Raw genomic sequence first — 26,506 nt, forward strand, 5'->3', positions numbered from 1 at the left:
TGCCGTGACCCGGATTCGAACCGGGGTTGCTGCGGCCACAACGCAGAGTACTAACCACTATACGATCACGGCGAGCTATCCTGCAGATAGGAGTATACCATCACTAAAGCAATCAACACAGGTTTTGTAGAACATTTAATAATAAATAATAATAATAATTTAAATTATTTATTGTCCACAAAAGTGTCCAACATCTTCACTTAGATAGATCGTACACGTAGGCAGATTCATCACTCTTTTGCCAATTTGTGGTAAAATGTATGATACTCTGGCTTAAAGAGAGGTACATATCCGCTCTTTTCCATTAAACATGAATTGCTTTTAAGTGTATTTCTTAGCTTTAACTTTATTCTCGGTTAAATCTTGTAAGAATAAGTGAGATAATAAAATAGTCGTACGGCTTTAGGTGTGGAAAGTTTACACCCGAGTGACTCATCTTAGTTGTTGAATGTCTCAGCTTGTGGGCGTGGTTTGTGGCAGTTTAAACATGTAGTCGCTACCGGATTGGTCCATAGTTGTGTATTGACACGGAGTCGACGTATCCGCTTCACCCATTGGACGAGACCTGAGCATCCCTCGATTATGATTGGCTGCTTGAACAACACGTCCAAATTCAAACCAGACCGTGTGTTGTTGAAGGAGGCGTGTTTAACGTTTGCTAGTCGGCTAGCAGCGTTCAACATTAGCAGCAGCACGTTTCGATTGCTAGGCGTTTAAAATAGATTACTACGTAATATGTAGCTTAGTACTAGGCTATTTTTATTTTATAATGTCTGAAACAGTAACTTCAACCCAAAGGACGTTTCTGGACTTCAGTCCAACGAGAAGAAACGACGTAGACAAGGAGAATAATATTCCGGTTTTGAGTCTCATCCAGTTTTCAAAGGCTCCTTTTGTATCGTTTGGAACAGTAAAGTTGGGAACCTCCAGGTCGGCTGTCCTGCGTATTGAAAACCCGACAGAAGATGCAGAAGCCGAGGTGTTTGTTGAGAAGGTTCCCTCGAGTAAAGGCTTCTCTGTGGATCACACCACCTTCACCATCCAGGTACGTTAGGATGCTGTGATGCAGTGAAACAGCTGATTGGATCAAGGTGTCTAACAGCTTTGACTTTGGTAGTCACAAAGTATTAACAACTAAACATGACATTACTGTGATAGAAAACAGTCACTACTACCAACAGCACTGACTCTCAAGGAAGCAGCTAATTTCAAAATGCACATCTCTGCTTTTTATGCTGTTTATCTGGTACAATGTTGCTGTAATCAACCTAATTTTATCATTAGATAGTCTTTTCTTATAGCTTACAGAGAAAGAAATGATTAAAATGTGTTAAATCCAACTTGGTGAACCTTCAAAAAGATGCATATGTCACAGATGAAGGACCCTCATAACCAGAGACAGTCAGAGTTTTTCCTTGTTGTAGGTTGCATCCAAACCTTTTTACATTCAAGCACGAATGGTCCTGGCATGCTGATTACAAATACCTAACACATGGCTGAATTTACAGTGCATGCAGTATATGAGTAATTTCAGCTGCTGCAACTCTGTCATGGAAGAAATTGCACCAGATACAATATTAGAACAATGTTCCTCTTTTTAAAAAATAAATTCAAAAACATACAACTGTGTCTTCATCTCTAGACCTACTGTGACACCTCACTGAACAAAACAGAAAGACGTGTTTGCTGCTTCTGTACGAAGTTAGATCTGTTGTGTGTCATAAGTTTCTTAGACTTTATTCCAGCACCACCACCCGATCTACCTTCATGTTAAGGGACTGTTAAATGTTCTGAGGTCATATTTACTCTGAGTTCAGGTTTTACCAGAGGGTAACTATATTTTAGTTGGAGGAATAATTGTTTGCTGTTTCTGATGTGAACTGCTGTTTGTCTGCTGCTTTATGAGAAAATTATCTTTGTTTTGTATTGTTATTATTATCTTATGTATCAAGCAGGAGGGCAGTTTGGTTTGAGGCTGTTGTTCTTTAGTGATGAACTATAGAGAATTATCATCGTCTAGTTTTATTCTTCCTCAGCTTTACTGTTTTCATTTAGCTTTACTGCTCCCATACTCCTCTTCCTGCTGTAGCAGAAAGATGCTTTTAGAAATAACTTGACACTACCTGCTAAATTGGTCCCCATATTTTGTCTTGTGCTTTGCGTTTGTAGCCCGAGGGCTCTTTCAGTTTAACCATAACCTGGACGCCGACAGACGAAGGTGGAATCAGAGAGCTCATCATCTTCAATGCCAATGGGGTCCTCAAACACCAGGCTGTTCTGCTGGGGAGAGCAGAAGCACCAAAAAAGAAAAAGGTAAGCCAGGCATGAGTGTTTAATGATCCTGAATTCATTTGTGATTCAGACCTACATAAGCTGATTAGTTATTAATATTTTTTTTCATTTGTTTCAGAAAACCTTATGGGACACAATTAAAAACAAAAGGGAGGGTGAAAAAGTAGTTGTCCCCAGGAGAAAGAAGACAGAGCCTCCCTTGAAAATGTCGGCAAATAAAACTTTCCAGGTGTCCCGGAAGCCGCAGTACAAGCGGGACAAACCCCGCAGTCCACTTGCTTCACTCAACAAAGGCAAAGCCGTCAGGGAAAGGTCCCTCACAAAGACCGATCACATAAGATTAAATCCCAACCTGAGGCAACAGTCTCTGATCAAGTCAGAGCAGGAGAATATCCATCGTGCTCAGAAGAACTCGCCTCTTTTCTTACTCGTCTCGCCCACAAAGATGATGGACTCTGGTAACGTGTCTGGTAGCCCAGACGTTCTCGCAGCCAGACCTGAAAACAAAGAACTTTCCAAGATGCTTAACAGGACACTGTCACCTATTGGGACGCCAGACAGGTTTAAGAGGCTCATGCCTCATATTCAGTCAGAGAGCCCAGTTCCTCTTACTGTGAAGTCAGTGAGTGACGATGCTGACAGTGTTTTAATTAAGACCCCAGTTCCGTCTTTAAAAGATGCACTGGCCCTCATCGACTCTGATCTGAGCCACGTTAACTCCAGCCCTCAAGATACTAGTTCGAGCTGTGACTTTTCAGATTCACTGGAATCTAAAAGTGGGATTCATGGCTGTGGATCTGACAGAAATGTCCTCAAACCATTACCCGACAGTCCCGAGCTGTGCGAGTCCAATGAGCCACGACTGACGTTCTTTGTTAGCAAAAAGGTTGTTGTGAGTGAGGTTGTTTCAGAGGCGAAGTCTGACAACGTCGTGGAAATAGTCAAAAAAGCTTCTTTTACCTCTGCCACTGTGACGAAGGGCAAAGCACCAGTTGAGTCAAACAGTTCGAGTGGAAGGAAAATTAAGAAGTCAAGGCGAAGGCTCTTGGAGAGAACACTGGAGCTGTCTGATGGCAGCAGTCAGTGTGAGTCAGGACGAGGCACTCCCAGCCTTCCTGTTATAGACCTGGATGTAGGAGCCAAGGGATGGCAAAACTCTGAGGCCTCCAGCTCCCTGTGTGATGACCGACATCAAGTCCTGGAGTTCACTTCCTCCAGCCCGACTCCACGGCTGAGCAGCTCGCCAACCCCTCTCACCTTCCCCATCACCTCACCTCTTTCCACGGCTCCAACTACCTTCTTTTTCTCATGCACTTCTCCGCCTCCTGCACTCCCTGGTCCCATCGCTTTTAACCCTCTGTCACCTTCACACCCAACCTCTCCTCTTCACCTCAACGGCTCATCCGAACACAACACGTATGAACATGCTCCAGCTGTTTCTGCACCTCTGTCTGTCCAGGAAGACTTGTTTCCCATTCAAATGGCCGTGAACGGCAAGAAAAGGAAGAGTGAGGAGTATTTGAAAAGGGATGTGAAGGCGGAGGATGCTGGGAAAACGGACAGGGTCAAAAGGAGCAGGGTGGTGGTTGCAAAACCAGAGCCTACAAGATCAGTGCAGGAGAGGAGGAGTGTATCACAGAGGCAACAGCTCAGAGCAGCAGGTGGGCAAATATAAGTTCAGAGTGCAACTTAGAAAATACAGTTAATAGTGTTTCAACCCTGCATATTAAAGTCAGTGTAAATACTAATATATGCTTCAGTTTATTCAAGAAGCTCAGACTACAAACCTCATATCTGGGGCATTGTAGGTATTTCCAGTCTTCTGTAGATTGGAGTAATGAATTGAATTTATGTGTACTAAGGTTAATGAAAACACTTCAATATGATTTTTTTTAAAAGAATTTAAACTTCTGTTTTACATATATGTATTTATTATAATGCTTCTTTTCAGGCTCGGTGCGCTCTATGACCACGTCATCTCTAAAGAGCACAAAATCTGCGGTTCCTGCCCAGGCAAAGCAGCCAAGCTCCAAACTCGCATCACGAGGTATGATGGGTAATTGCTCCCTGATGTGAGATACCTGTTGTTGAACTGTAGGACTGTTAATGAGAAAAGGTTAATGTACATTTACATCTTAAAAGGGAGACTCTTAGAGACTCTTAGACATTGAATGTACTTCTCAATAATAAAATAAACCTTTTGCCAGTGTTTTACTGTAACTTGTTAAAATACTTTTTCTCGGCTTCTTGCAGCTGCTCCGCTTCTGAAATCATCTGGAGCTTCGTCTGTGAAGAAGTCCAGAGTTGTTGCTGTAGCACAGTCGAAGCTGACCTTCATCAAACCTGCTCAAACAGGTATTCGATGCCACCACGTTGTAAAATTAACTTTTGTGGTGTGTGAAAATGTTTTTTGCTTTATAGTTTATCTAAAATCTAATTTACTTTTTCTTCCCCTACCTGTGTCTCCCAGCTATACCGAGGCACCCGATGCAGTTTGCGGCTAAGAACATGTTCTATGACGAGAGGTGGATTGAGAAGCAGGAGAGAGGGTTCACGTGGTGGATCAACTATGTCCTCACACCGGACGACTTTAAAGTCAACACGGAAGTTGCTAAAGGTAGAGTTCACCTACGGAGACCTTCTGTAGGATGTGGGAGGCTTGGTTTCAATAAATATTAAAACATGATGATGCTCTTAAAGTAGCTTGAAATTTAATTTGACTCACTGGCCACTTTACAACTTAGACAAGTAATGATTGCAGTGTGTTATTCCTCTGAGTTAAGACATAAATGTTGCCTTTTTCTTGTGTAGTGAATGCTGTGTCCCTTGCCATGGGCAGCATCGACAACTTCAGTGTGCCTAAAGCTCCCACCAAAGAGGAGATGTCTTTCAGCACGTACACAGCTCGACGGAAGCTAAACCGCCTCCGTCGTTCTGCCTGCCACCTGTTCACATCTGAGGCCTTGGTAAAGGCGATTCAGAGGCTCGAGCTGGAGGTGGAGTCCAAGCGGCTGCTTGTCCGAAAAGATCGTCATCTTTGGAAGGACATAGGTAAATGTCCTACATTAGGAAACCTGCTGTTTCAGGCTTCTTCGTGGCTCCTGTAGAGTCAGTGGTTGTTCTCCACAGGGACGTTATTTTCTTGCTTTTTTGTTTTTCAGGCGAGCGCAGAAAAGTCCTCAACTGGCTGCTGTCATACAATCCTCTGTGGCTGCGGATCGGGCTTGAGGTATTCTGCTACGACAGTGTTTTCTTCTGCTTTTTAATGTTTGTCTTTCCAACCCACGTCTTTACCATCCACCCTGAACACAATGTTACTCGTTCTCAGACAATCTATGGAGAGTTGATCTCACTGGAGAGCAACAGTGATACGTTGGGTTTGGCCATGTTCATCCTGCAGCGGCTGCTGTGGAACCCAGACATCGCTGCAGAGTTCAGACACGCCAAAGTGCCTCACCTTTACAAAGAAGGTAATCCGACCCAAGTGTTGTCTGAACTGACGCTGTTGTGTGTTACTGTCAGAGTTAAAGAAATGTCTTTAAGAACAACTTGTTTTGTAGTTGAATCCTCAGTAATTGAAGGGATATTTGTGCTGTACAGGTTGAAACATAAATTGAAACAAGAATAAAATCAGCACACATAGTAGAAAGATAAAACCAATAAAACAGATAACAAAATAAATAAGACACAAAATAAATACATATATGTACATATATACATAACAAAATAAAAATTAAGTGATGAACTCTCACTGTGTCAAACAAGTGAGAACAACTGCGTTTTAAGAAGGGATTTAAAAACAGAAGAACAAGAACAAGTCCTATCTAATGTGCATGGTCAGCTCATTCTACAGTTTTGAAACTGCTGCTGCAAAAGCTCAGTCATCAGCAGAAACATGACGCTCATTTGCCTTCATTAGCAGACACCAATACAAACTCTTATCATGCAAATCAAAAATTAACAACTTACGTCTGAGTTCAGCTTTAATTAAAAAACTCCACTTCTTGTCATTCTTTCACTGACATAAACAAAACCTTTTAATTTCCAGTAGACACAATACAACACAATAACTGACACTTCCCGTCTCCAAAATGAGTCTCTCATGTTTAGTCAGCACATTGTGTGAATGATGCTAAAAAGCACATTTCATAAGTGTCTAACATCAGGCAGCACGGACTGATTTCCAGGTGAGATGGTGATGCTGTAATCAACTTATAGTCCAAGATCAAGTGTACGACATGTAGAGTCTCCATTATTTGCACTTTTAGACATTTTAGTCATTTTGAGCTTTTTCTCGGTTAGGCCACGAGGAGGCGCTGTCCCGCTTCACTCTGAAGAAGCTGCTCCTGCTTGTGTGTTTCCTGGACAAGGCCAAAGAGTCGCGGCTGATTGAGCATGACCCGTGTCTGTTCTGTGTGGATGCAGAGTTCAAGGTAGGACAAGACATGGGTGTGCCATCAAAATGCCCGATGTACAACCATAAACTGTGTAATATGTGAAATGATTAAAGATTTTTTAAATCAAGTTTGTGTTATTGTCCTGTTGTCATTTTAGTATTTATCATGTCTCAGAATGAAATTGTTTAGTTAGTGTTGTGGTATGTACTTAGCGAAACGGAGCACAAGCCTGAAAGCCGAACCTCACATTCCCTGCTACCCTCTTGTTTTCTCCATTTGAATCCATCTTTCAGCAGAACAATGAAAACGTTCACGTTGTTTCATCCTGTGTTTCCTCTCATTAGAACGTTTTGGGCTGCATTAACGTCTGCCATGCTGTGTGCTACTTGTTTTGTTACAGACGAGTAAAGACCTGCTCCTGGCCTTCTCCAGGGACTTCCTGAGCGGAGAGGGAATTCTCCCGCGGCACCTCGGCTACCTCGGGTTACCAGTCTCCCATGTTCAGACACCACTGGATGAGTTCAACTTTGCTGTGAAGAACTTGGCAGTTGACTTGAAATGCGGCATTCGACTAGTGTGAGTTAGACACCATGAATTTTAATATGATGCTCTGATCCCCTTTGGGATATTCGCTCTTCTCAGAGGTCAGGCTCAGCTACACAGCAGTATCCCTGCAGCTCGGAGGGATTTAGTGTGTAGGACTCTTCAGTGGAGCTGTTTCAAATGAAGGATTTCCTCCCTGGGATTCTCACTAAAGGATCCTGTTGATGTTGAACTGTTGCTGTCTGACTCATAGACATTTAATAAAATGTCGGCATGATGATACTGAAAAGTTTGCATCAGTAGAAGTTTTCTCTTTTTAATTCTTTCTCTTAATGTTTGGCCTCCTTGCAGCCGTGTGATGGAGCTCCTCATTCAGGATTGGAGTTTGTCGTCAAAACTCCGTCTACCAGCCATCAGCCGCCTGCAGAAGGTTCACAACGTGGACATCGCTCTGCAAGTGCTCAAAAGCAAAGGAGTGGATCTCAAGGATGAACACGGTAATTTAATGACTGGACGGTAATGCACTACACCAATACTAAAGGTATTAAAGGTATTTAAGTGTTGTGTCTCCATTTGCAGGGTCCATCATTGATTCCAGAGATATTGTGGACGGACACAGAGAAAAGACACTGAGCCTCCTATGGAAAATCATCTTTGCATTTCATGTGTGTATCAGACTCTGCTGCTTGGTCAAAATTCTGGTCACTGCTAATCTGTGAGAATCGTTGGTTGAATTAAAATCATCTGTTTAGGTGGAGGTGATTCTGGACAAGGATCAGCTGAGGGAAGAGATTGACTTCCTTAAGAGAACCTTAAGGACCAAACGGAGCCTTGAATCTCTGAGGGCCGATAGGGGCCTCCAGGCGAGTCCCGTGAAGACCAGGACGCCATATGAACACAGCGGCACCAAGATTGCCCTGCTGATGGACTGGGTCCGTGCTGTGTGTGATTACTACAACCTGAGGGTGAGTTTAAAATTTTTGGTCTGATTTGACTCAACATGGTGTGAGGAGGCCTGAGTTAGTCTGACAGAAAGTCTTCTATAAACCTCATTCACGTGTCATCGTGTCTGGTTATTTAACTCCGACATCCCTCGAACTAAATATTATCCTCTAAAAGTGTTTTTTATTTTTAAACGAGAACAGCAGCCTCTCCATCTGTAGTGTCTGTCCAATCAGTGTGTCAGAGGTGATGATATAAGATTTTCTTTTCTCAGATGACGTTAAATAACTGCTGAACCGTGGATTTTTTTAATAACCCTAAATCTCAGACAGTCACAAAAGTCTTGACAGGTTATACTTATTGTAAACAATACATGAAGGCTGTTGTCTGTTGATGCAGGTGGAGAACTTCACTGTGGCGTTCTCGGATGGCCGCGCCCTCTGCTACCTTATCCACCACTACCACCCCAGTCTCCTGCCACAGGAGGCTGTCAGTCACAGCACCACTCAGACTGTCGAGTGCTCACCGAGGGGCCGCCTGGAGCTCAACTGCTCAGCCAGCGACTCAGACAGCTCCTTCGAGTCTTTGCCGACAGGCCTGAACGGTAAGTGTCAGCTGGGTGCAGTTGTCTGTTTGGGTGCACTTTTAAAAAATGTTCCAAGTAGAAGTTTATACATCACCTGCACATCATACAGGTGCTTGTGGTGTGTCATCCAGGGAGTCTGATAAGCCCCCAGAGATATACATGGTGAAATATAAGACTGTCTATGAATGCTGACAGAGTAGTCCAACACTTTCATTTGGTTTCATATAGAGAGTTCATTAATGAAGAAAAATTAGAATGATAGACAGATGAAGACCTGTATTATTGATTCTAGTGCTTCATTTCAAAACAAACGAATAATAAATGAATGGTTTTAATCCTGTGTTAATGTCTTGTAAAGGGAATCAGGGAGGTATGAATAGACTTGTGATGACAGTGTGTGTCATTTTGTGCACAGGCCTGGACTCTCCATCCGTGGAATTTAAACAGCTACTGGAAAATGAGAAAAGCAACTTCAGACTGGTCAACAATGCTGTGGCTTTCCTGGGCGGAGTTCCTGCCATGATCAACCCAGCCGACATGTCCAACACCATCCCCAATGAGAAGGTCAGAGACAGGTTTTCTCTGTGCTCCCCAGCAACACACAAACGCATCGGATCAGCAGTGTTGTAATACACATTCACATCTGTTTGTTTCCAGGTTGTGATGTCTTACCTGTCCTTCCTGTGTGCTCGTCTGTTGGACCTGAGGAATGAAACTAGAGCAGCTCGGGTCATACAAGGTGCTTGGAGGAAATACAGATTAAAGAAAGATCTGCAGCTCTACAAGGTCGGTTCAGCGTTTGGTACAAGTGCAAAATGATGTCGCTTTTATTTAATTTATTCAATGTGATTTATTTTAAATTAACACTTACAGTGTGCCCTTTATCTTTGGATGGTACCAAAATGAATCTGTCACAGTGCAGCAAATTAAACAAAAAAAGAACTGAAAGGCTCAGTGTTCTTCCTGCGTTACTTTCTCTTTCATTGGGTTTTAGTTTTGTTTTTTTTTTTTATGTTCTTGACATAACTGAGAACCAGTTTTTACTCTTTGTGCCTTTTATGTTGTGGATGTCTTATTTTTTTCAAGTAAGTCCTCTCCTGCTGTTTGATATTTAACTTAATAAAATATTTGCATAAAATGCTAAAGAATGCTCAATTTTTTTATTCCACTGGTTGTTACAAATGCACACCATTGTGCAGCACAATAGTAAAACCATCGTTCGATTGGGCTTTCTGTTATTTAATGTTATTGAAGCTGAGCACTATTTTGACACAGTTATGTTAGGATCTGGTAGAAACTAGAAACTGAGCTAACTGGACTTGATAGTCACTTGAGTCATAATTAGTTAAAGTTCATCATATTATCTTAAATATTTATATGTTCACCACAACAGTAACTACAGGTAAACTTAATCTCACTTCTGCCTCCCTTCAGCTTGCATGTTCTGAACAGCTGGCATGTTAAAAACTAAGAACGAGTCTTCTCTTTTGAACACAGGAAAGAAACATGGCTGCTATGAAAATCCAGGTAGTTGTGAGAAGTTTCCTCCAGAAGCGCAGAGCTAAGAGGCAGAATGAAGCTGCAGTTATCATTCAGTCTGTTTGGCGGAGTTACGCAGCCCGCAACAGGCTGAGGATACAAAAAGAGGCCCAACGTCTAGCTCTGCAGCACAAAGCAGCAACTGTCATCCAGGTAGGTGTGAATGCTGTTTATGCAGTCAATGCTTATGATTTATTTTTATTTATTTTACAGCATAGACACATGCACAATGAGGCCTGTTTGGTAATTGTTCCTTGAATAGACGGTTCTTATCTTGTCCAAACAGGCTCAGTGGAGGATGTTTTCAGACATGAGAGCTTATCAACGCCTCAGATACTACACCATTGTTGTCCAAGCACAATGGCGAATGAGGGTGGCAGCCTCTGCATATAGAAGAAACTACTGGGCGGCTACAGTCATTCAGAAACAATTAAGAGCTCGAGCTCTTGTGAGAAAAGATCGGGAATGCTATCTCCACCTTAGAACTGCAGTGGTAAAATTACAGAGAGTGTACAGAAGATGGAAAGCCCAGAAAACAGAACAGGAGAACAGTGCTGCCCAAGTGATACAAGCCATTTTTAAGAAATGGTACAAGAGAAAAATGGCCACAAAAACTGCTGCTGCTGTGAAGATTCAGTCTTGGTACAGAATGCAGAGATGTCTTCATCAATACAGGAAGATCAAGAGAAGCACTGTACTCCTTCAAGCTCAATACAGAGGTCATGTGCAGAGACGCTGCTTTCAGATGCTGAAGCAGCGGCACCACGCAGCTACTGTCATTCAGAGGGCCTTCAGAGGGCACGCTGTCAGAAAACAGGTGCTGAAGATGAGATGTGCTGCAGTCATAATACAGAGCTGGTTCCGGGCCTCGGTGAAAAGAGACATGGAAAGGCAAACGTTTGTGAGGATGAGGTGCGCTGCTGTTACAATACAGGCAGCTTATCGTGGAAAAGTGGCTCGAGAGTCTTGGAAAAAACAGCACAAGGCAGCAACAGTGATCCAGGCAGCTTTTAGGAAGCATGCTGCCCGCAGTCACTACCTTGTTCTGAGAAAGGCTGCAGCTGTGATACAGCAAAAGTACAGAGCCACAATTTTGGCTCGTGACACAAAGAAGGATTACGATGCTCTGAGAAATGCTGCTCTCATTGTACAAGCTCACTGGAGAGGCAGAGCTGACAGGAAGAGGATAGAAAAGCAGCATCAGTGTGCAACAGTGATACAAGCTCACTACCGTCAGCACAAAGCGCAGACAGAGTACAGGTCAAAAAAGGCAGCAGCTGTACTCATACAACGTCAGTACAGAGCTTATGTGGCTGGAAAGAATATGAGGAAAGAGTATCTCCACATGAAAGCAGCCTGTCTTACTCTTCAAGCTGGATGCAGAGGCCTGAGAGTTAGGAGAGAGCTCAAGAAAAGGCACGAGGCAGCAACTGTTATTCAGGCTTTAGTTAGGATGTTTTTATGTAGGAAACGATTTGTTCTTCTTCAGAGTGCATCGATTATCATCCAAAGCAGATACAGAGCGCTCCTGCTCCGCAGGGCACAGCAGAATAAGTACAGAGTGCTAAAGCAGGCCACCTTAAAAATACAAGCCAACTATCGGGGATTTAAAGTAAGGGAGGACCTAAAGAAGAAGCACAATGCTGCCAGAATCATCCAAGCTCAGTTCAGGATGCACAGAATGCGAATGGCTTACCTTGCCACCAAGTGTGCTGCCATAATTATTCAGGAACGTTACAGAGCCAAAATGCTCAGAGATCAACAATTGCAGAGTTACAAAACACTGAAATCTGCAGTTGTGATTATCCAGGCAGCATACCGTGGCCACCGAGCCAGGACCAAGATAGCAGAGATGCACCGAGCTGCTACAGTCATTCAGCGAAAGTTTCTCACCCTCCGAGACAGAAAGAGGTTTCTAGCTATCAAGAAAGCAGCTTTGGTTTGTCAGCAGAGGTACAGAGCATCTACACTGGCGAGAAAAACACATTTGGAGTATCTGTCAAAGCGCAGAGCAGTCATTTGTCTGCAAGCTGCATACAGAGCATACGAGGTCAGAAAGCAGTTGCGTATCCAGCAAACAGCGGCTGTAACAATTCAGACTCATTTCCGGAGGTATCGGCAGAGAACATATTACAAGAGGCTCTGCTGGGCGGCTTGTGTTTTGCAGACACGCTACAGAGCCAACAAAAACATGAGACAGGAGATGCGCACCTTGACTGCTAAGAGAAATGCTGCTGTTGTTTTACAAGCTGCTTTCCGTGGTATGAAATCCAGGCAAATTATCAGACGGATGCATCAGGCTGCCAACATTATCCAAAGAGCTTACAGAGCCTACTCTGAACGCAAGAAGTATCTCACTTTGAAAGCCTCTATTCGTACCATCCAGTTGAGGTATCGGGCTAGTGTAGCAGCAAAGAAACAGAGGGAACAGTACAGGCAAATGCGCAGAGCTGCTATTATCCTTCAGGCAGCGTTCAGAGGGCAGCAGGTCAGGAAGGAGGTTGCTCATCGCCATCAGTCTGCCACTGTCATCCAGGCTGCATTCAGAAAGCACAGAGAGCTGGTGAACTTCCAGGCTATGCGACTGGCTGCCATTATCATCCAGAGACACTATCGAGGCCAGATTCTTCAGAGACAAGACAGAGATCACTTCCTAAAAGTGCGTCAGTCTGCTGTTGTTCTGCAGGCAGCTTTCAGAGGTTATCATGTGCGAACCAACATTGCCAAGATGCACAGAGCTGCAACTGTTATTCAAGCAAACTTCAAGAGGCATAAACAGCAGTCAGCTTTCAGGAGACAGCGCTGGGCAGCCTGTGTCTTACAGCAGAGAATCAGAGCTCAGAGACAGAGAAACATTCAGAAAGATCATTATCAAGAGGTTAGAAAAGCTGCTATTGTTTTACAGGCTGCATATCGTGGAATGAAATCAAGGCAGAACATTAAAAAAAGCCAACAAGCTGCGACTGTTATCCAGAGAGCTTACAGAACACACTGCGAGCACCAGAAGTATCTGACCTTAAAGTCGTCCATCCTCAAGATCCAGCGGAGGTATCGGGCCACTAAAGCAGCAAAGCAACAAATGCAAAAATACCAACAAATGCACAGAGCTGCTATTATCCTTCAGGCCGCATTCAGAGGGCGGCAGGTCAGGAAGGAGGTTGCTCAACGCCATCAGTCTGCCACTGTCATCCAGGCTGCATTCAGAAAGCACAGAGAGCTGGTGAACTTCCAGGCTATGCGACTGGCTGCCATTATCATCCAGAGACACTATCGATCCTGTATTATACAAAGAAACGACAGAATAAAATTCCTAAAGGTGCGTCAGTCTGCTGTTGTTCTGCAGGCAGCTTTCAGAGGTTATCATGTGCGAGCCAACATTGCCAAGATGCACAGAGCTGCAACTGTCATTCAAGCAAACTTCAAGAGGCATAAACAGCAGTCAGCTTTCAGGAGACAGCGCTGGGCAGCCTGTGTCTTACAGCAGAGAATCAGAGCTCAGAGACAGAGAAACATTCAGAAAGATCATTATCAAGAGGTTAGAAAAGCTGCTATTGTTTTACAGGCTGCATATCGTGGAATGAAATCAAGGAGGGATATCAAACGTAGTCACCAAGCTGCGACTGTTATCCAGAGAGCTTACAGAACACACTGCGAGCACCAGAAGTATCTGACCTTGAAGTCGTCCATCCTCAAGATCCAGCGGAGGTATCGGGCCACTAAAGCAGCAAAGAAACAAATGCAAAAATACCAACAAATGCACAGAGCTGCTATTATCCTTCAGGCAGCGTTCAGAGGGCAGCAGGTCAGGAAGGAGGTTGCTCATCGCCATCAGTCTGCCACTGTCATCCAGGCTGCATTCAGAAAGCACAGAGAGCTGGTGAACTTCCAGGCTATGCGACTGGCTGCCATTATCATCCAGAGACACTATCGAGGCCAGATTCTTCAGAGACAAGACAGAGATCACTTCCTAAAAGTGCGTCAGTCTGCTGTTGTTCTGCAGGCAGCTTTCAGAGGTTGTCATGTGCGAGCCAACATTGCCAAGATGCACAGAGCTGCAACTGTCATTCAAGCAAACTTCAAGAGGCATAAACAGCAGTCAGCTTTCAGGAGACAGCGCTGGGCAGCCTGTGTCTTACAGCAGAGAATCAGAGCTCAGAGACAGAGAAACATTCAGAAAGATCATTATCAAGAGGTTAGAAAAGCTGCTATTAACATACAAGCTGCCTTCCGTGGAATGAAGACCAGAAGATCTCTCAAACAAAGACATAATGCTGCCAAGGTCATCCAGAGAGCTTACAGAGCCTGCTCCGAACGCAAGCAGTATCTCAAATTGAAATCATCTGTCATTGCCATTCAGCGAAAATATCGTGCCACTGTATCAGCAAAAGCACAAAGAACAGAGTATGTGGAAATGCGCAGGGCAGCAGTGATCCTACAGGCCTCATACAGAGGCCAGCAGGTTAGGAAACAGGTTGTTCGTTGGCATCAGGCCGCCACCGTGATCCAGTCTGTATTCAAAAAGCACAAAGTGGAGGTCCAGTTCCAGGCCATGCGACTGTCCGCCATTATTATCCAGAGATACTATAGATCCTGTCTCCTTCAAAGAAAAGAACGAGAGAGGTTTCTGAAAATGAAACGATCCACCATCATCCTACAGGCAGCATGTAGAGGCTGGCATGTCAGGAGGGACATCAGCAGACACCGTCAAGCTGCTGTTGTGATCCAGTCGTGCTGGAAGTGCTCTGTGCAGAGGCGCATCTTCCAACAGAAGAGAGAGGCGGCTGTGAAGCTCCAGAGCAGGGTTCGGGCAGTTCAGCTTGGCAGAGCGGAGAGGAACAATTACACCCGGGCACGCCAAGCTGTCATCACTCTTCAGAGACACTGCCGAGCCTGGATAGTAAGACAGCAGGTAATGGACTCGTAATGTTGAAATGTAATTTGTTTACACAGTGAAAAAGCTAAGCTGTGAATTGTTAGCATCCTTAGCATGCCATTGTGTTTCAGGTACGGGAGGCAGCCAGGGCAGAGAGAAGGCTTCGTTTTACAGCAGCCGTCTTCCATCATCTCAATGCCATGAAGATTCAGCGAGCTCTGAGAGTCCATTGGGCTTTGGAGTCAGCTAAAAGACAAATTCACTCTGTTGTCACCATCCAGGTACAGGTTCTACATCTCAAAACAAAGTGTCATTCAAGAGAATTATGCTGTAATGTTGACTTTAAGTTAAACTGCAGTGAAACTGCATGAACTGAAACAATTTCCTTTTCTTTTCTTAGCAATGGTTCAGAGCACGGCAGCAGAGGAGGCAGTATCTGGAGGACAGAAGGAAGGTTGTTATAGTTCAGAGAGAGGTTAAGCGCTGGTTAGCCCGTCGCCACAAGGCTGCATCCATCATCCAGCAGGCTGTTCGGAAATTCCTTCTACTCAAGCGCCAGAAGAGGGTTCAACAGGGGATTGTCAAAGCTCAGGTACTACAGGACCCGTTACAGCACACTGCAGAGGTGGCTTTACTCCCTTAATTTGTTGGTGCACTGCAGTGTCTAGTACAGCTGACTGGTTGTTTTCAGGATAAAGTTAGAAGATAAGGTGAAGGGCATTACGACAATGTAAATGCATGATGCCTTACAATATGTCTTAAAAATAATCTAATGTTAGAGTAATGAAGTATGAATAGTAAGAAGACCTTTAGACCTTAAGACTTCCTGTAACTGTGTACTGTTGGTGTTCTCCACAACCTCTAATCAGCACATGAGGGCACTAAAACTCTATTTTATTGAACCCAGACAATGTGTGTGTTTCTGTTGGCCTGTAATTCATTTCATTTTGCTGTCAATCAAAAATTAAAGCTCAAAAATTAAAACATCAGCATTCTCTGATTGGATGCACCAATTATTCTATTATATAATTATTACTCTCCAACTTTTGACATCGTCTGCCTGCAGGCTCTGTGGAGAGGACACTACTCCCGCCGACTGAATGACAATCCCAAGGTGGTGAAGCTGAGACACCGTTTACGTCAGGTCTCCGCTGATGTCCGAGAGGAGGACAAACTGTGCAACAAGACGTCGTCTGCGCTGGACTACATCCTTCGATACAAACAGTTCTCCTACATTCTGGAGGCCCTGAAGAACCTGGGTGAGGGTTTCACATCAACATCTATAGGCACAACAGCAAAGATCAAATGTTATAAGTTACTTCTCAAACACAAAACATGACAAACTGTAACAAACCCGGTATAAGATCACATACGGTATCTTAAGGATTTAGGGGAAAAAATAGCAACTGGACTCTGGACCATCTGTTTTGCTACACATTCATGAGGCAACACCAGCTTTTAGATCAGAGCAAGGAAGTGTAGAGAGGGAAGTTCCTCTTCTTCCTCTTTATCTGCTTTGGTTTTGTGCTGTCGTAAGGAAAGTGTTTTTTAGTCAAGTTCAACCAGAGTTTATTACATAAGGGGTTTAAGTAAAGTGTGATTAAAAACCTACCTGAATATGGTAGGTTCTGAGAACATGATCTCAGGTGTCTTCAGTCTTTGTGGTTTTGTCCTGGGCACTAACACAGGATCCTTCTCTCTCTGTGTTTGTACATGCAGACACAGCTACCAGGCTGTCTCCTGAGTGCTGTGAGCGGCTGGTAGAGAGCGGAGCCACTGATGTCATCTTCACACTCATCCGCTGCTGCAACAGAAGCGTCCCCTGCATGGACGTCATCACCTTCTCCATCCAGATCCTCCTCAACCTTTCCAAGGTACCACATTGTATTGAGTGGTAAAAAAAAAAACAAACAGAAAAATAATGTCATTTTTAGCAGCTAATAATTTCTCATACGTTTACTTTCTCTTGGTACAGTACAGTGCTGGTGCTGTTGAATAGTAGCCAGCTTGTGCAACTTGAGTTAGTTAACTTACATTTAATCCCAGTGAATTTAGCTGAGGATGCACACATGGTCAGCATTTCCTCAACAGCTCCAACTGGCCACTTCCTGCAGACTTTCAGTTCCTTTGTGTCAGATAATTGACGTCCAGGCTCAGTTTCTCTTCTGCAAAAACTGAGTTTAATGTGAAAGTCAACACGATTTGGGCTCTGTTTTTACTTTAAGGGTTTCTGTTCCTAAAATGAAGTTTTATTTTGGATGATGGTGGGACTTTCTGCAAAGTCTGCAATTTTGATTTATGGGTAGACAGAACCAATTACGAGATATAATGGAAAAAACTAATTTTAAAAACTAATAATTAAAACTAATTCCTTTCTCCATCAGTATCACAAGACCATTGAGGCTGTGTATTCAGTGGAAAACTCTGTAGAGACGCTGCTGGATCTGCTGCAGAGATACAGAGAGAAGGCAGGGGATAAAGTGGCAGAAAGAGGCGGCAGCATCTTCACCAAAGCCTGCTTCCTTCTCGCTCTCCTGCTGCAGGACAAACACCGTGCCGTGGTCCGTAACTACTCTAACACACAGACTCTAATAATGAAAGAAAATGTGAAAGCGAATATTGAATATTATTACTGGACAGATTAGAAGTGGGAGCTTTTGAAAATCTAATGCATGCATTCTTTTCTTTAGGAGGTTATGAAGCTGCCCAGGGCCTTGGATAGGATTAGAAGCATTTACCGCCTCACTGCTCGCAAACACAAGATGGATGCAGAAAGAACTGTCATTAAACAGAAGATGAACGCATCAATCAACGGGAGCTTCTTTGTTCAAGCAACGCCCCGTAAATCCCGCCCTGCACCGAAGTACGTATTTATACTATATGTATGTTTGAAATATACAGATAATGGTAATTTCACTGAAATTAACACTAACGTCCTGTTTTTGTTTTTCAGATTTGCACCAGATTGGGTTCTCAGAAAAGACAAGCTAAAAGATATTGTGGACCCTCTCAGGGCCATTCACATGGTGGCGGACACACTGTCCATCGTGTTGTAAATAGACAAGCTTTCATGTTTTTATTCATCATCTTGTGTTTTTTTCTTCAGAAAATATTTTTATGTTTTTACCAATGCATTTCTGCGCATTCCATGTAAATATTAAAATGGGTTTGTTTCATTTGGGTTTACTTGGTTTTCTTGTGTCAATGAGGTAGACAAAGGTCATATCTGCATGGTACCATACTCATAATGACCCCCCCCCCCAGACTATAGAAGACATCGTGAATGTACCATAAACATCTATTGAAGACTTTGTGCCACTCCGTCTACTTGGTGTAGATTCTTTCAGACATCACAACAATCCATCAAGATTTATTTTTGTGCTCAAAATTTTATTTAGCATATTAAACAGAAGAAATATTAATATTAAACTAAAGGTAAAACAAAAACAGAACAAATCACTGTAGCAACAATTGAGTAGAAATGTTTAGAATTGGACTGAAAAGTAGAACCTAAAATCGAAAAATGTTTACTGACAGGTGGGAAGTTGGATCACGCCATCACTACATTTCTGACGCATCGTCACCGTGCCAACAGGTCTTCTTTTGGCACATCCAAACTCAATCACACCGTTATGGGCTGCATACATCTTTTTTAAATCGTTATATCTGAATTCAAGCATATGTTCCCTCATGTCGTTTTCACTGATGGTGCAGGGTTCTGCAAGAGATGAAAACACTTTGTCAATGACTAATGTTATTGCTACAGTTAGATTGCTGCTGTCACCATGAATTACTGCTTCACTAAATGAACTTTACTTACTGAGGCATCTCATCTGCCCGGTCCATGTACCATTGATGCAAGTTCTATACGGCTCACCCTCCATGGTGTAGTAATTTTGACACATGTATTCAACCCTCTCGTTATGACTGTACTGACTTTTCATGGTGTCTTTGAGGTCTCCATTTGCAAGAGGTGGTGGATTCTCACAGCCTGCGGACAGTTATGGTAAAAGTGCTTCATTACTTTGGCATTAGGCACTAGAGAGCAGCATTTCCACCTAAAGCTGACGTTTTGTACACTGGACAATTGATTAATTGTAAAAACGTAGTGTGAACTGTTGATTGTAACGTCTAGTATAGTATAATCATTTTAAGGAACACAACTTCAGCTAAATTTGACCCAAAATATTCTCTTTAAATTATATTTCAATACAATATGTGCTCTATGCTTTGAGATCTGGGTTATCCAGTTTGTCTGGATGCATAATATTATTGTAACTTTGGTACAACTACTGAGAAATCTTCAGCTGAAAATCTGTCCCGTTACCGAGAAACCTTACCAGCCTGTGACAGCGACACATCCACGTTCAGCCACAGGACAAAAAGGCAAAGAAGCAGGGAGATTCCCATAGTGAAGACTGAGGAAACCCAGGTGCCGGAGTCAGAGAAAGTCCATAAACAACCTGTCTGTGTTTGTCCCCTTTATATTTATACAGACAAGAGTTGCAACATTCGGGAATTTCAACATCTTTGCCAAAGACGTGTTTCCAACAAACACTGGATTTATCAGAAACACACGTAGAACTATGTAATGTACCTGGAGCAGCATTAGTCAACGGTTCATTATGTGCATGTAGTGAAATGACAATAAAACTTCCTAAATCATGTAATACTAAGATAATAGACAAAGATGATCTTTGAGAAGTAATTCCTAAATAATTTAAAGCATTTGACTGCCAATACATGAACCTTATCGTTAGACAGTTGATATTTATAAGAGTCACCTTTTAATTCAGTGTTGATGAAAACTCAACCAGGACTATTCAGCATCCATTTATTATTATTTAATTTATATTGTGTACAGTTTGGTCTCTGTGGAGGCAGAAAACAAACTGAGAAGTCATGTCTGTTTTATTATGTTTCCCACAGTTTTTAATATTTTAATTAATTAACACACAAGTTTAACTGACACGTTTAATTAATTTAATTGGTTTCTCTGTCATTTTTATCCAGTTAATGAAGCCTCTTAATAGCAAGCCGGCAGCATAATCTCCCCACTATTACACCTCTGACGCATCGCCGTCGTGCCCACAGGTGTTCCACTGGCACACCTGAACTCAATGACTTCATCATGAACTAAATATTTTTTGTCACTAGATGTTAAAGTTATGTTATTTTGTCTAATGTCGACTTCATTCACAATACACGGTTCTGCAAGAGAGAAAAAAGACAAAAATATTATTTAATTGTAAAGTATGTAAAGAGAGTAAAGACAAAAATGACTTATTTCTGACACTCGATCACATAATTATGTAAAAATAGATACTGATGACCCATTAATATCCAGTAATGAGTATATAATTTGCACTTTATTTATTTTGTTATAATAAATACAAAATAAAAATACCGTAGAACTTGGTGGTTAAGCAAGACTTTTAGAAATTAGTATTTGCTGTAGTGAAGGCAGCACTGTTCAGTGAGTCTGGGCCACAGGAGACTTTTACAGCAACAATCCACATCACAATAAGTTCGGCATCATATGTTTACTATTAAATTTCAAAAAACTAACACACCGTATATTTAACTCATAGAGAACTGTAACTTACTCAGACATCTCATATATCCAGTCCATGCTCCATTGATGCAGGTTCTGTGAGGTTCGCCCTCCATGGTGTAGTACGTCTGACACATGTATTCAACGCGCTCATTGTGTCTGTACTGACTCTTCATGGTGTCTCTGAGGTCTCCATCTAGAAGAGCTGGTGGTGTTTCACAACCGGGTACCTCTAAAAATACAAAGGCATAAATACAGTAAACTCTGATAAAAAGACAAACTAAATACAAATTGATGCTTTTTTCCAGAATACTGACATTCATTATTTTTTGCTATACACTGGCAGTTTGCACATAAACTCAGAAAGAATAAAACAAACAAATAAACAAACAAAAAACACACATAATTCCTATTTATAACTTAATCTTTTCACATGAAGTGGACATATTTTACATATTTTACACAATTCTCTGTGGATCAAACAGCTTCTCTAGTAACAACAGAACAAACTAAAAAAACAAAAAAAACAATCAAAACTAATTTAACGCATTGTTAAATCTCAAGTCTTCTTTCTAAAGCTTTCTCTGAAGTCATTTGTGAAATGCTATTGGATGTACGTACTTGTGCACTCAATGTTCTTGTTCTCCCATTCCCCATCTTGGCATCTAATGGTGTCCCCTCCCTCGGCCTCCAGTCTTAAGTCATCTTTGCACTGATAAGTTACTTCAGAACCAGACAGGTATTCACTTTGATATGACTCCATCACCACAGCATTGTCAACTTTAGGTGGGGGCTTACAGGAAGATGCTGCAAGAAATTAAAAGAAACAGTTTTAGATTAAATCCTCTAATATATTTTGTACACTACGTACAGTTGATGAAATCAAACATGACTCACGTGTACAGAAGATTGGGGGTGTCACTTCGCCTGTTTTCCATTGTCCTTCGCGACAGGTCAGCTGAGAAACCACAGCATTGTATCCTTCGTTACATTGGATCTGGATGTTTTTGTTGGGTTCATACATTTTTAGTTGAGGTGTCCAACTTCCATTAGGAATAACAGGAGGTCTGCACTTATCTTTCCCTAAAGTAGATACAAATACAATTGGTTTCTAATTTTTCGTTAGCAATGAAACATTTCTCAACTTATCCAGCACCAGGATAAAAAATAAATCAAGGCTGCTTCAAATTTGCTACACAATGATGTAGTCAGATAAAATGTATTTAACTTTTTGTTTGGTATATACCTTTACCATCAAATACAAGTCACGTTTTAACATATTTTAAATTCAAAAAACTGATGTGTGTGAAGTGTCAGTGTCACTGCTCTCAGGCAGCTTGACTTAGACTGGAGAGTACAGGTTCCAGTAATAAACCAGTAAAGAGATCTGTCAGAGACATTTTCCTTTTTGAAACCTGTTAGAATTAGACATGAAGACTTTATGAGTTACCGATGCATGGTTGAAGTCCAACATACACACTTCCGTTACATTTGGCTTCACCCCACCATCCACTGCTCAAAAGTTTATAAGAATCACCACAGGTGAAGTAGACTGTGTCATTGTAGGGACCAACTATAAATCCATTTTCTAATTTAGGTTTTGGACATTTCAAATCTATAAAAAAAGAGCAAAATATTCAGACAGCATCAATAAAATGACATCAAGACACATTAATTTATCAGTTTCAAACAGAACAACAAAAAATATCTAGATACATTTTAATGTCTATAAAATGAATTGACATTTAACATTTAAAAGTAAATGGATCCTGTTGCTCATCCTTCATCTTTTCATCAAGTGCCTCCACAGGACAATAAATAACTTTGGTCCTTTCATTAACATTAGTTTAATGTTAAGTAACTATACAATGTTTGAAACCATATTTGTTCTAGTTTTATGTTCTTACCTGGACAGCTCTGAATATCAGTCCAAACACCTTTATCACAGGTAACATTAAAACGTATTTCCTTGTTAGTGCTGCATTCGTATTCAACTGTTTCATCTTGGCTGTAAATGTTCTTGTTGTTGCGGACAATGTATGCTTTGACAATGTTCTTTTTTTTACACGTTGTTTCTGAAACAAATTAAACGAAAAGACTTTACATAAATAAAGTGTGTTTCATATTTCCTGTATTCTTAAATACGCTCTCCAGTACTTACAGTGTTTCAGTAAGAGGTATTTTACTGTGTATTCAGGTGTTTAAATGTAAATAGTACTTCATAAAAGAAAAGCTGGTTTCCATGAAGTGTGGCATTTATCCATGTTCATCTAATTTCTTTCAGTGCTAAATCAATATACATTAAAGTGGTATAAACAAATCTAAATCTAATTTAAATCTAAAATTACAATTCAAGGCTTCATTTATCAGACAAGTTGTAAACATGGAATCTTTGTTAGTCTGAACTGCTGCGGTAGAAGAATAGAAGAAGAAGAAGATGAGTGAATGTCCTTTAGTAAATAATGTGAAGTTATCTGACCTGTTCTATGATGTTTGAGAGTGAGTGGGAACAAACTGTATTACGTTTTGAATTTCTTACCTTTACACGATGAAGTCCCAATCCAACCGTTTTCTCCACAGGTTAGAGAATAACCTCCCCCCCCTGTCTTACAGGCATAATAAACCCTCTCATTGTGCCAGTATTCTTGACGGGTTCCTTCCAAGTTTGCATTTGGGTCAATATGTTGCAATGTGTTGCATTTGATCTCTGAAAGAAAGAAAGAATAAAACAAACAAACAAACAAACAAAAAACACACATAATTTCTATTTATAACTTAATCTTTTCACATGAAGTGGACATATTCTACATATTTTACACAATTCTCTGTGGATCAAACAGCTTCTCTAGTAACAACAGACCAAACTCATACTTTTAAATGATTTATCACTGCTCAGCTTTTCAAAGTACCAGAGAAGGATCCTGTTGTAAGATGATGGTGGTGACCACCTGTCTGAAGCCTCCTCACTCTCAACATTAGAGAGTTATCATTGAATTGATGCTTGGACTGTAGCTGCTGTTTTATTTTTATATTCAGATAATAAGAATGATTTTTCTGCCAAAGTGTCAGCATGTAAAAGTCATTTCAGGTAACAGTCCTGTATGTGAGATATTTTCCCATCCTGAGGCTGATAATATATATGTATACTGGATCATATTAAAATAAATATGTGTCACCAGTCAAGAGGAGTAAAGTACATTGTAATTACACCTGGATAAAAACACATACTACACATGACAAATTAAAACTCTTACCTGTACATTTTTGTTGTCCGATCCAACCACGTTCTCCACAGGTTAGAGAAAAACTTCCTTTATAAGGAACCCTGCACTTTAAATCAATCTGTTCATTGTATCTGTATTGTCCTTTATAATTAATGATATCCTCATACTGGTTACTAGGTGGTTCGCATGTGATTTCTGAAAGATAAATAAAATGCAGTTTTACCCTGTCGTAACATTTACTGTGTTGTTACTGCACTATGAAAACTGCTTCTTAGTGTAAAGAGGCTTCAGCAACTTAATACTGGACGGGGTTTTGTTAAAAACTTTTTAAATGCATTCAAAGAAAGTCAAATATAAAAAAAAATACACAGATATAAAAACAACAACAACAACACAAAACACACCAACACTGAACTTGTTCTGTTTTTTCTTACCTGTACATCGTGGATTTCCAGACCAACCATGTTTTCCACAGGTTAGAGTAAACTGTCCTGTAAAACCTTCACTGCAGACATACCTGACTCGTTCATTATATTTGTATATCATCTTATCGTTGTTTGTAATATCTGCATTCTGGACATCACGTCTGTCACATGTCATTTCTGGAAAAAAAAGAAAATCCTTGTTATTATAATGAACATGTTGAGATGTGGGAGGTGTGTGTGTCAGCATATGAAACTGTTACTACTTACTGTTAACAATAGAAAGTGAATGGCTCTAGTACAAGCTTTGGTTTATGTGCAGTATTTTAGATTTAAGACATGTTTCATTATGTACACTCAAGTTAACTGTTAGTTTGTGTTTTTTCTCCTTTTTCTTTTGATTGAATCAAATTAAATTTCAATCTCTAGCTCTGATATACTGTATTTACTGATTGCATATGGTGAGAAGTCTTGAGATTTGCAGTAAGCTGGAGATATTCAGCATAATTCTTAAGCCATTCACTGCTTCTGGACCATAACACCAATCACAAAAATGTAACTTAAACTGGTCCCTGCAGTGGTAGAAGACATATTAATGCCTAACGCATGGCCTTTTTCTGCTTACCAACCGTTAAAGTTTAAGTTTCTGATTGGTGGAAAATAGTAGAGTAAAAAAAGACTGATCCTAACTGGACCAATAGTAGAAATACTATAAATACAAATTCAGTTCAATAATACCTTGACAAAGTGGATTTGGTTCCCATCCACCTCTGGAGCATGTGGCCTCAGCAGCTGTTTCCTTGTAGCCTGACCTACAGCTGTAACGTACAGTCTCCCCCAGTGTTATTTTGTTTCTCCAGTAATCCACATACCACCGACTCACATGTGGGTCTTGTTTGATGCACACAACCTCTAGAAAAAGACAGATTTGTTAATGTGAAGTAAACATCAGGCTTTGATGAACCAGTAATCTCATAGTCTCTGGACACAGTCTAAAGCACACAGAGTCTGTACCTTGGCAAACTGGTCTCACAGTCCATTCTCCATTGTCTTTGCAAGTAGTTTCTGCTGTCAAGTCCCAGGAACCAAAAATCCCGTACCTCTGTTCACATGTGACTCTCACTCTGTCACCAGGTAGAAATAGGTTTCTGAATGCAGGGTCATACGTGATTCCTTTGAGTGGTGGCAAATCCAGTTTACATTTTATCACTGCAGTTAGTGGGAAATCAAGCACATTTTCATTTATTTGTTATAAACCGTATACACACCCCATCAAATCACATCACATCCATTCATGCAGCAGTAGATTTCTGTAGTCATGGTGATATAGATTGAGCCATTTCTACTCACGCTCACATGCAGGTGTGGGGCTCCAGTCTGCTCTTTCTCCTACTTGAACACATTTTGACGGCCTCTCTTCAGTGCGTTTATATTTATTATTGCATACAAAATGTAGAATTTCATTTTCACGGTATTCTTTCACATCTTCCAATACATGGCCATTGTCGATCACAGGTACTGTACATTTGATCTCTGTTGAAGAAGAAAGACACGAGCATGAATGTAATTATAACAAGGAAAATAACAGCTTGAGTTCTGAGCCACTAATTTATCAGCAAGTACTTTATCTGTCAGACATCTGTTTGCAGCTGAGTTTACAAAAAAACTTAAAATAAGTATTAATTTTGTTGATGATACTGAGGGAGGACATTTTATATGTCACCGTACCAGGTCAAAAAGCACAGAACTTTGTCATTAAGAAAAAAAACATAAAAAGAATCCAAAACTACTTGAAATAAGTTTTAAAAAGTTAAATGTATACACCTGTGCCAGATTTATTCACCTTCATTCAATTAATTAAATAATGAATAGAAGATATTTTGCTACTTCAGCTGGAACGGCAGAGAACTGACTGAGACCTGTAGACGACCGTTCTTACCAATCTGTTGAAAAGATTCATCCACGTTCAGCCACAGGATAAAAACCCAAAGATGGTGAAAGAATCTCATTGTTGTATTTAGGAAAAACTCCCTGACCAGAGAATCTGTGGCAGAGTTTTGTTTTTCCCCTTAGAGTTACACAAAGCAGTGAATAAACACTTGTCCCCAAACCCTGCCTTCTGCTCTGCCTCTCT

At 41.2% G+C, this 26,506-nt stretch overlaps 3 protein-coding genes and 1 non-coding gene across 5 annotated transcripts; 1 reads left to right on the forward strand and 3 right to left on the reverse strand.

The window, feature by feature from the left end:
- trnah-gug lies at window positions 1-72 on the reverse strand. The gene has a single exon. It is a non-coding gene; the product is annotated as a tRNA-His (tRNA).
- Window positions 73-667: 595 nt separating this feature from the next.
- Window positions 668-18,348, forward strand: aspm (assembly factor for spindle microtubules). Of its 2 annotated transcripts, XM_026345104.1 has the most exons (27): window positions 668-1,045; window positions 2,170-2,313; window positions 2,411-3,953; window positions 4,244-4,339; window positions 4,546-4,647; window positions 4,763-4,909; window positions 5,104-5,343; window positions 5,454-5,521; window positions 5,621-5,762; window positions 6,595-6,725; window positions 7,090-7,265; window positions 7,584-7,729; window positions 7,812-7,897; window positions 7,985-8,197; window positions 8,574-8,778; window positions 9,176-9,324; window positions 9,418-9,546; window positions 10,258-10,452; window positions 10,586-13,230; window positions 13,888-15,208; window positions 15,304-15,453; window positions 15,573-15,764; window positions 16,239-16,431; window positions 16,892-17,046; window positions 17,557-17,733; window positions 17,863-18,035; window positions 18,126-18,348. In XM_026345104.1, the coding sequence occupies exons 1-27, from the start codon at window positions 770-772 to the stop codon at window positions 18,226-18,228; spliced, it is 9,297 nt and encodes a 3,098-aa protein (XP_026200889.1). In that variant the 5' UTR covers window positions 668-769; the 3' UTR covers window positions 18,229-18,348. The 2 variants fall into 2 exon arrangements, with proteins under 2 accessions (XP_026200889.1, XP_026200888.1); XM_026345103.1 differs by having other exon boundaries at window positions 10,586-15,208.
- A 206-nt stretch (window positions 18,349-18,554) lies between these two features.
- On the reverse strand, window positions 18,555-19,834 carry LOC113152033 (complement factor H-related protein 2-like). Its single transcript, XM_026344944.2, has 3 exons — window positions 19,513-19,834; window positions 18,993-19,163; window positions 18,555-18,890 (listed from the first exon to the last, which is right to left on the reverse strand). Exons 1-3 carry the CDS (start codon window positions 19,580-19,582, stop codon window positions 18,700-18,702), a joined length of 432 nt encoding a protein of 143 aa, XP_026200729.1. The 5' UTR covers window positions 19,583-19,834; the 3' UTR covers window positions 18,555-18,699.
- Window positions 19,835-20,053: 219 nt separating this feature from the next.
- Window positions 20,054-26,471, reverse strand: LOC113152028 (complement factor H-like). Its single transcript, XM_026344940.1, has 13 exons — window positions 26,312-26,471; window positions 25,723-25,905; window positions 25,387-25,581; window positions 25,111-25,284; window positions 24,385-24,552; window positions 23,981-24,145; window positions 23,266-23,433; window positions 22,634-22,801; window positions 22,177-22,341; window positions 21,624-21,809; window positions 21,348-21,533; window positions 20,779-20,958; window positions 20,054-20,383 (listed from the first exon to the last, which is right to left on the reverse strand). The coding sequence occupies exons 1-13, from the start codon at window positions 26,379-26,381 to the stop codon at window positions 20,199-20,201; spliced, it is 2,193 nt and encodes a 730-aa protein (XP_026200725.1). The 5' UTR covers window positions 26,382-26,471; the 3' UTR covers window positions 20,054-20,198.
- Between the last annotated feature and the right edge of the window lie 35 nt (window positions 26,472-26,506).

Source organism: Anabas testudineus, chromosome 4, assembly GCF_900324465.2.
Source record: "Anabas testudineus chromosome 4, fAnaTes1.2, whole genome shotgun sequence".
Classification (NCBI taxonomy): Eukaryota; Metazoa; Chordata; class Actinopteri; order Anabantiformes; family Anabantidae; genus Anabas; species Anabas testudineus.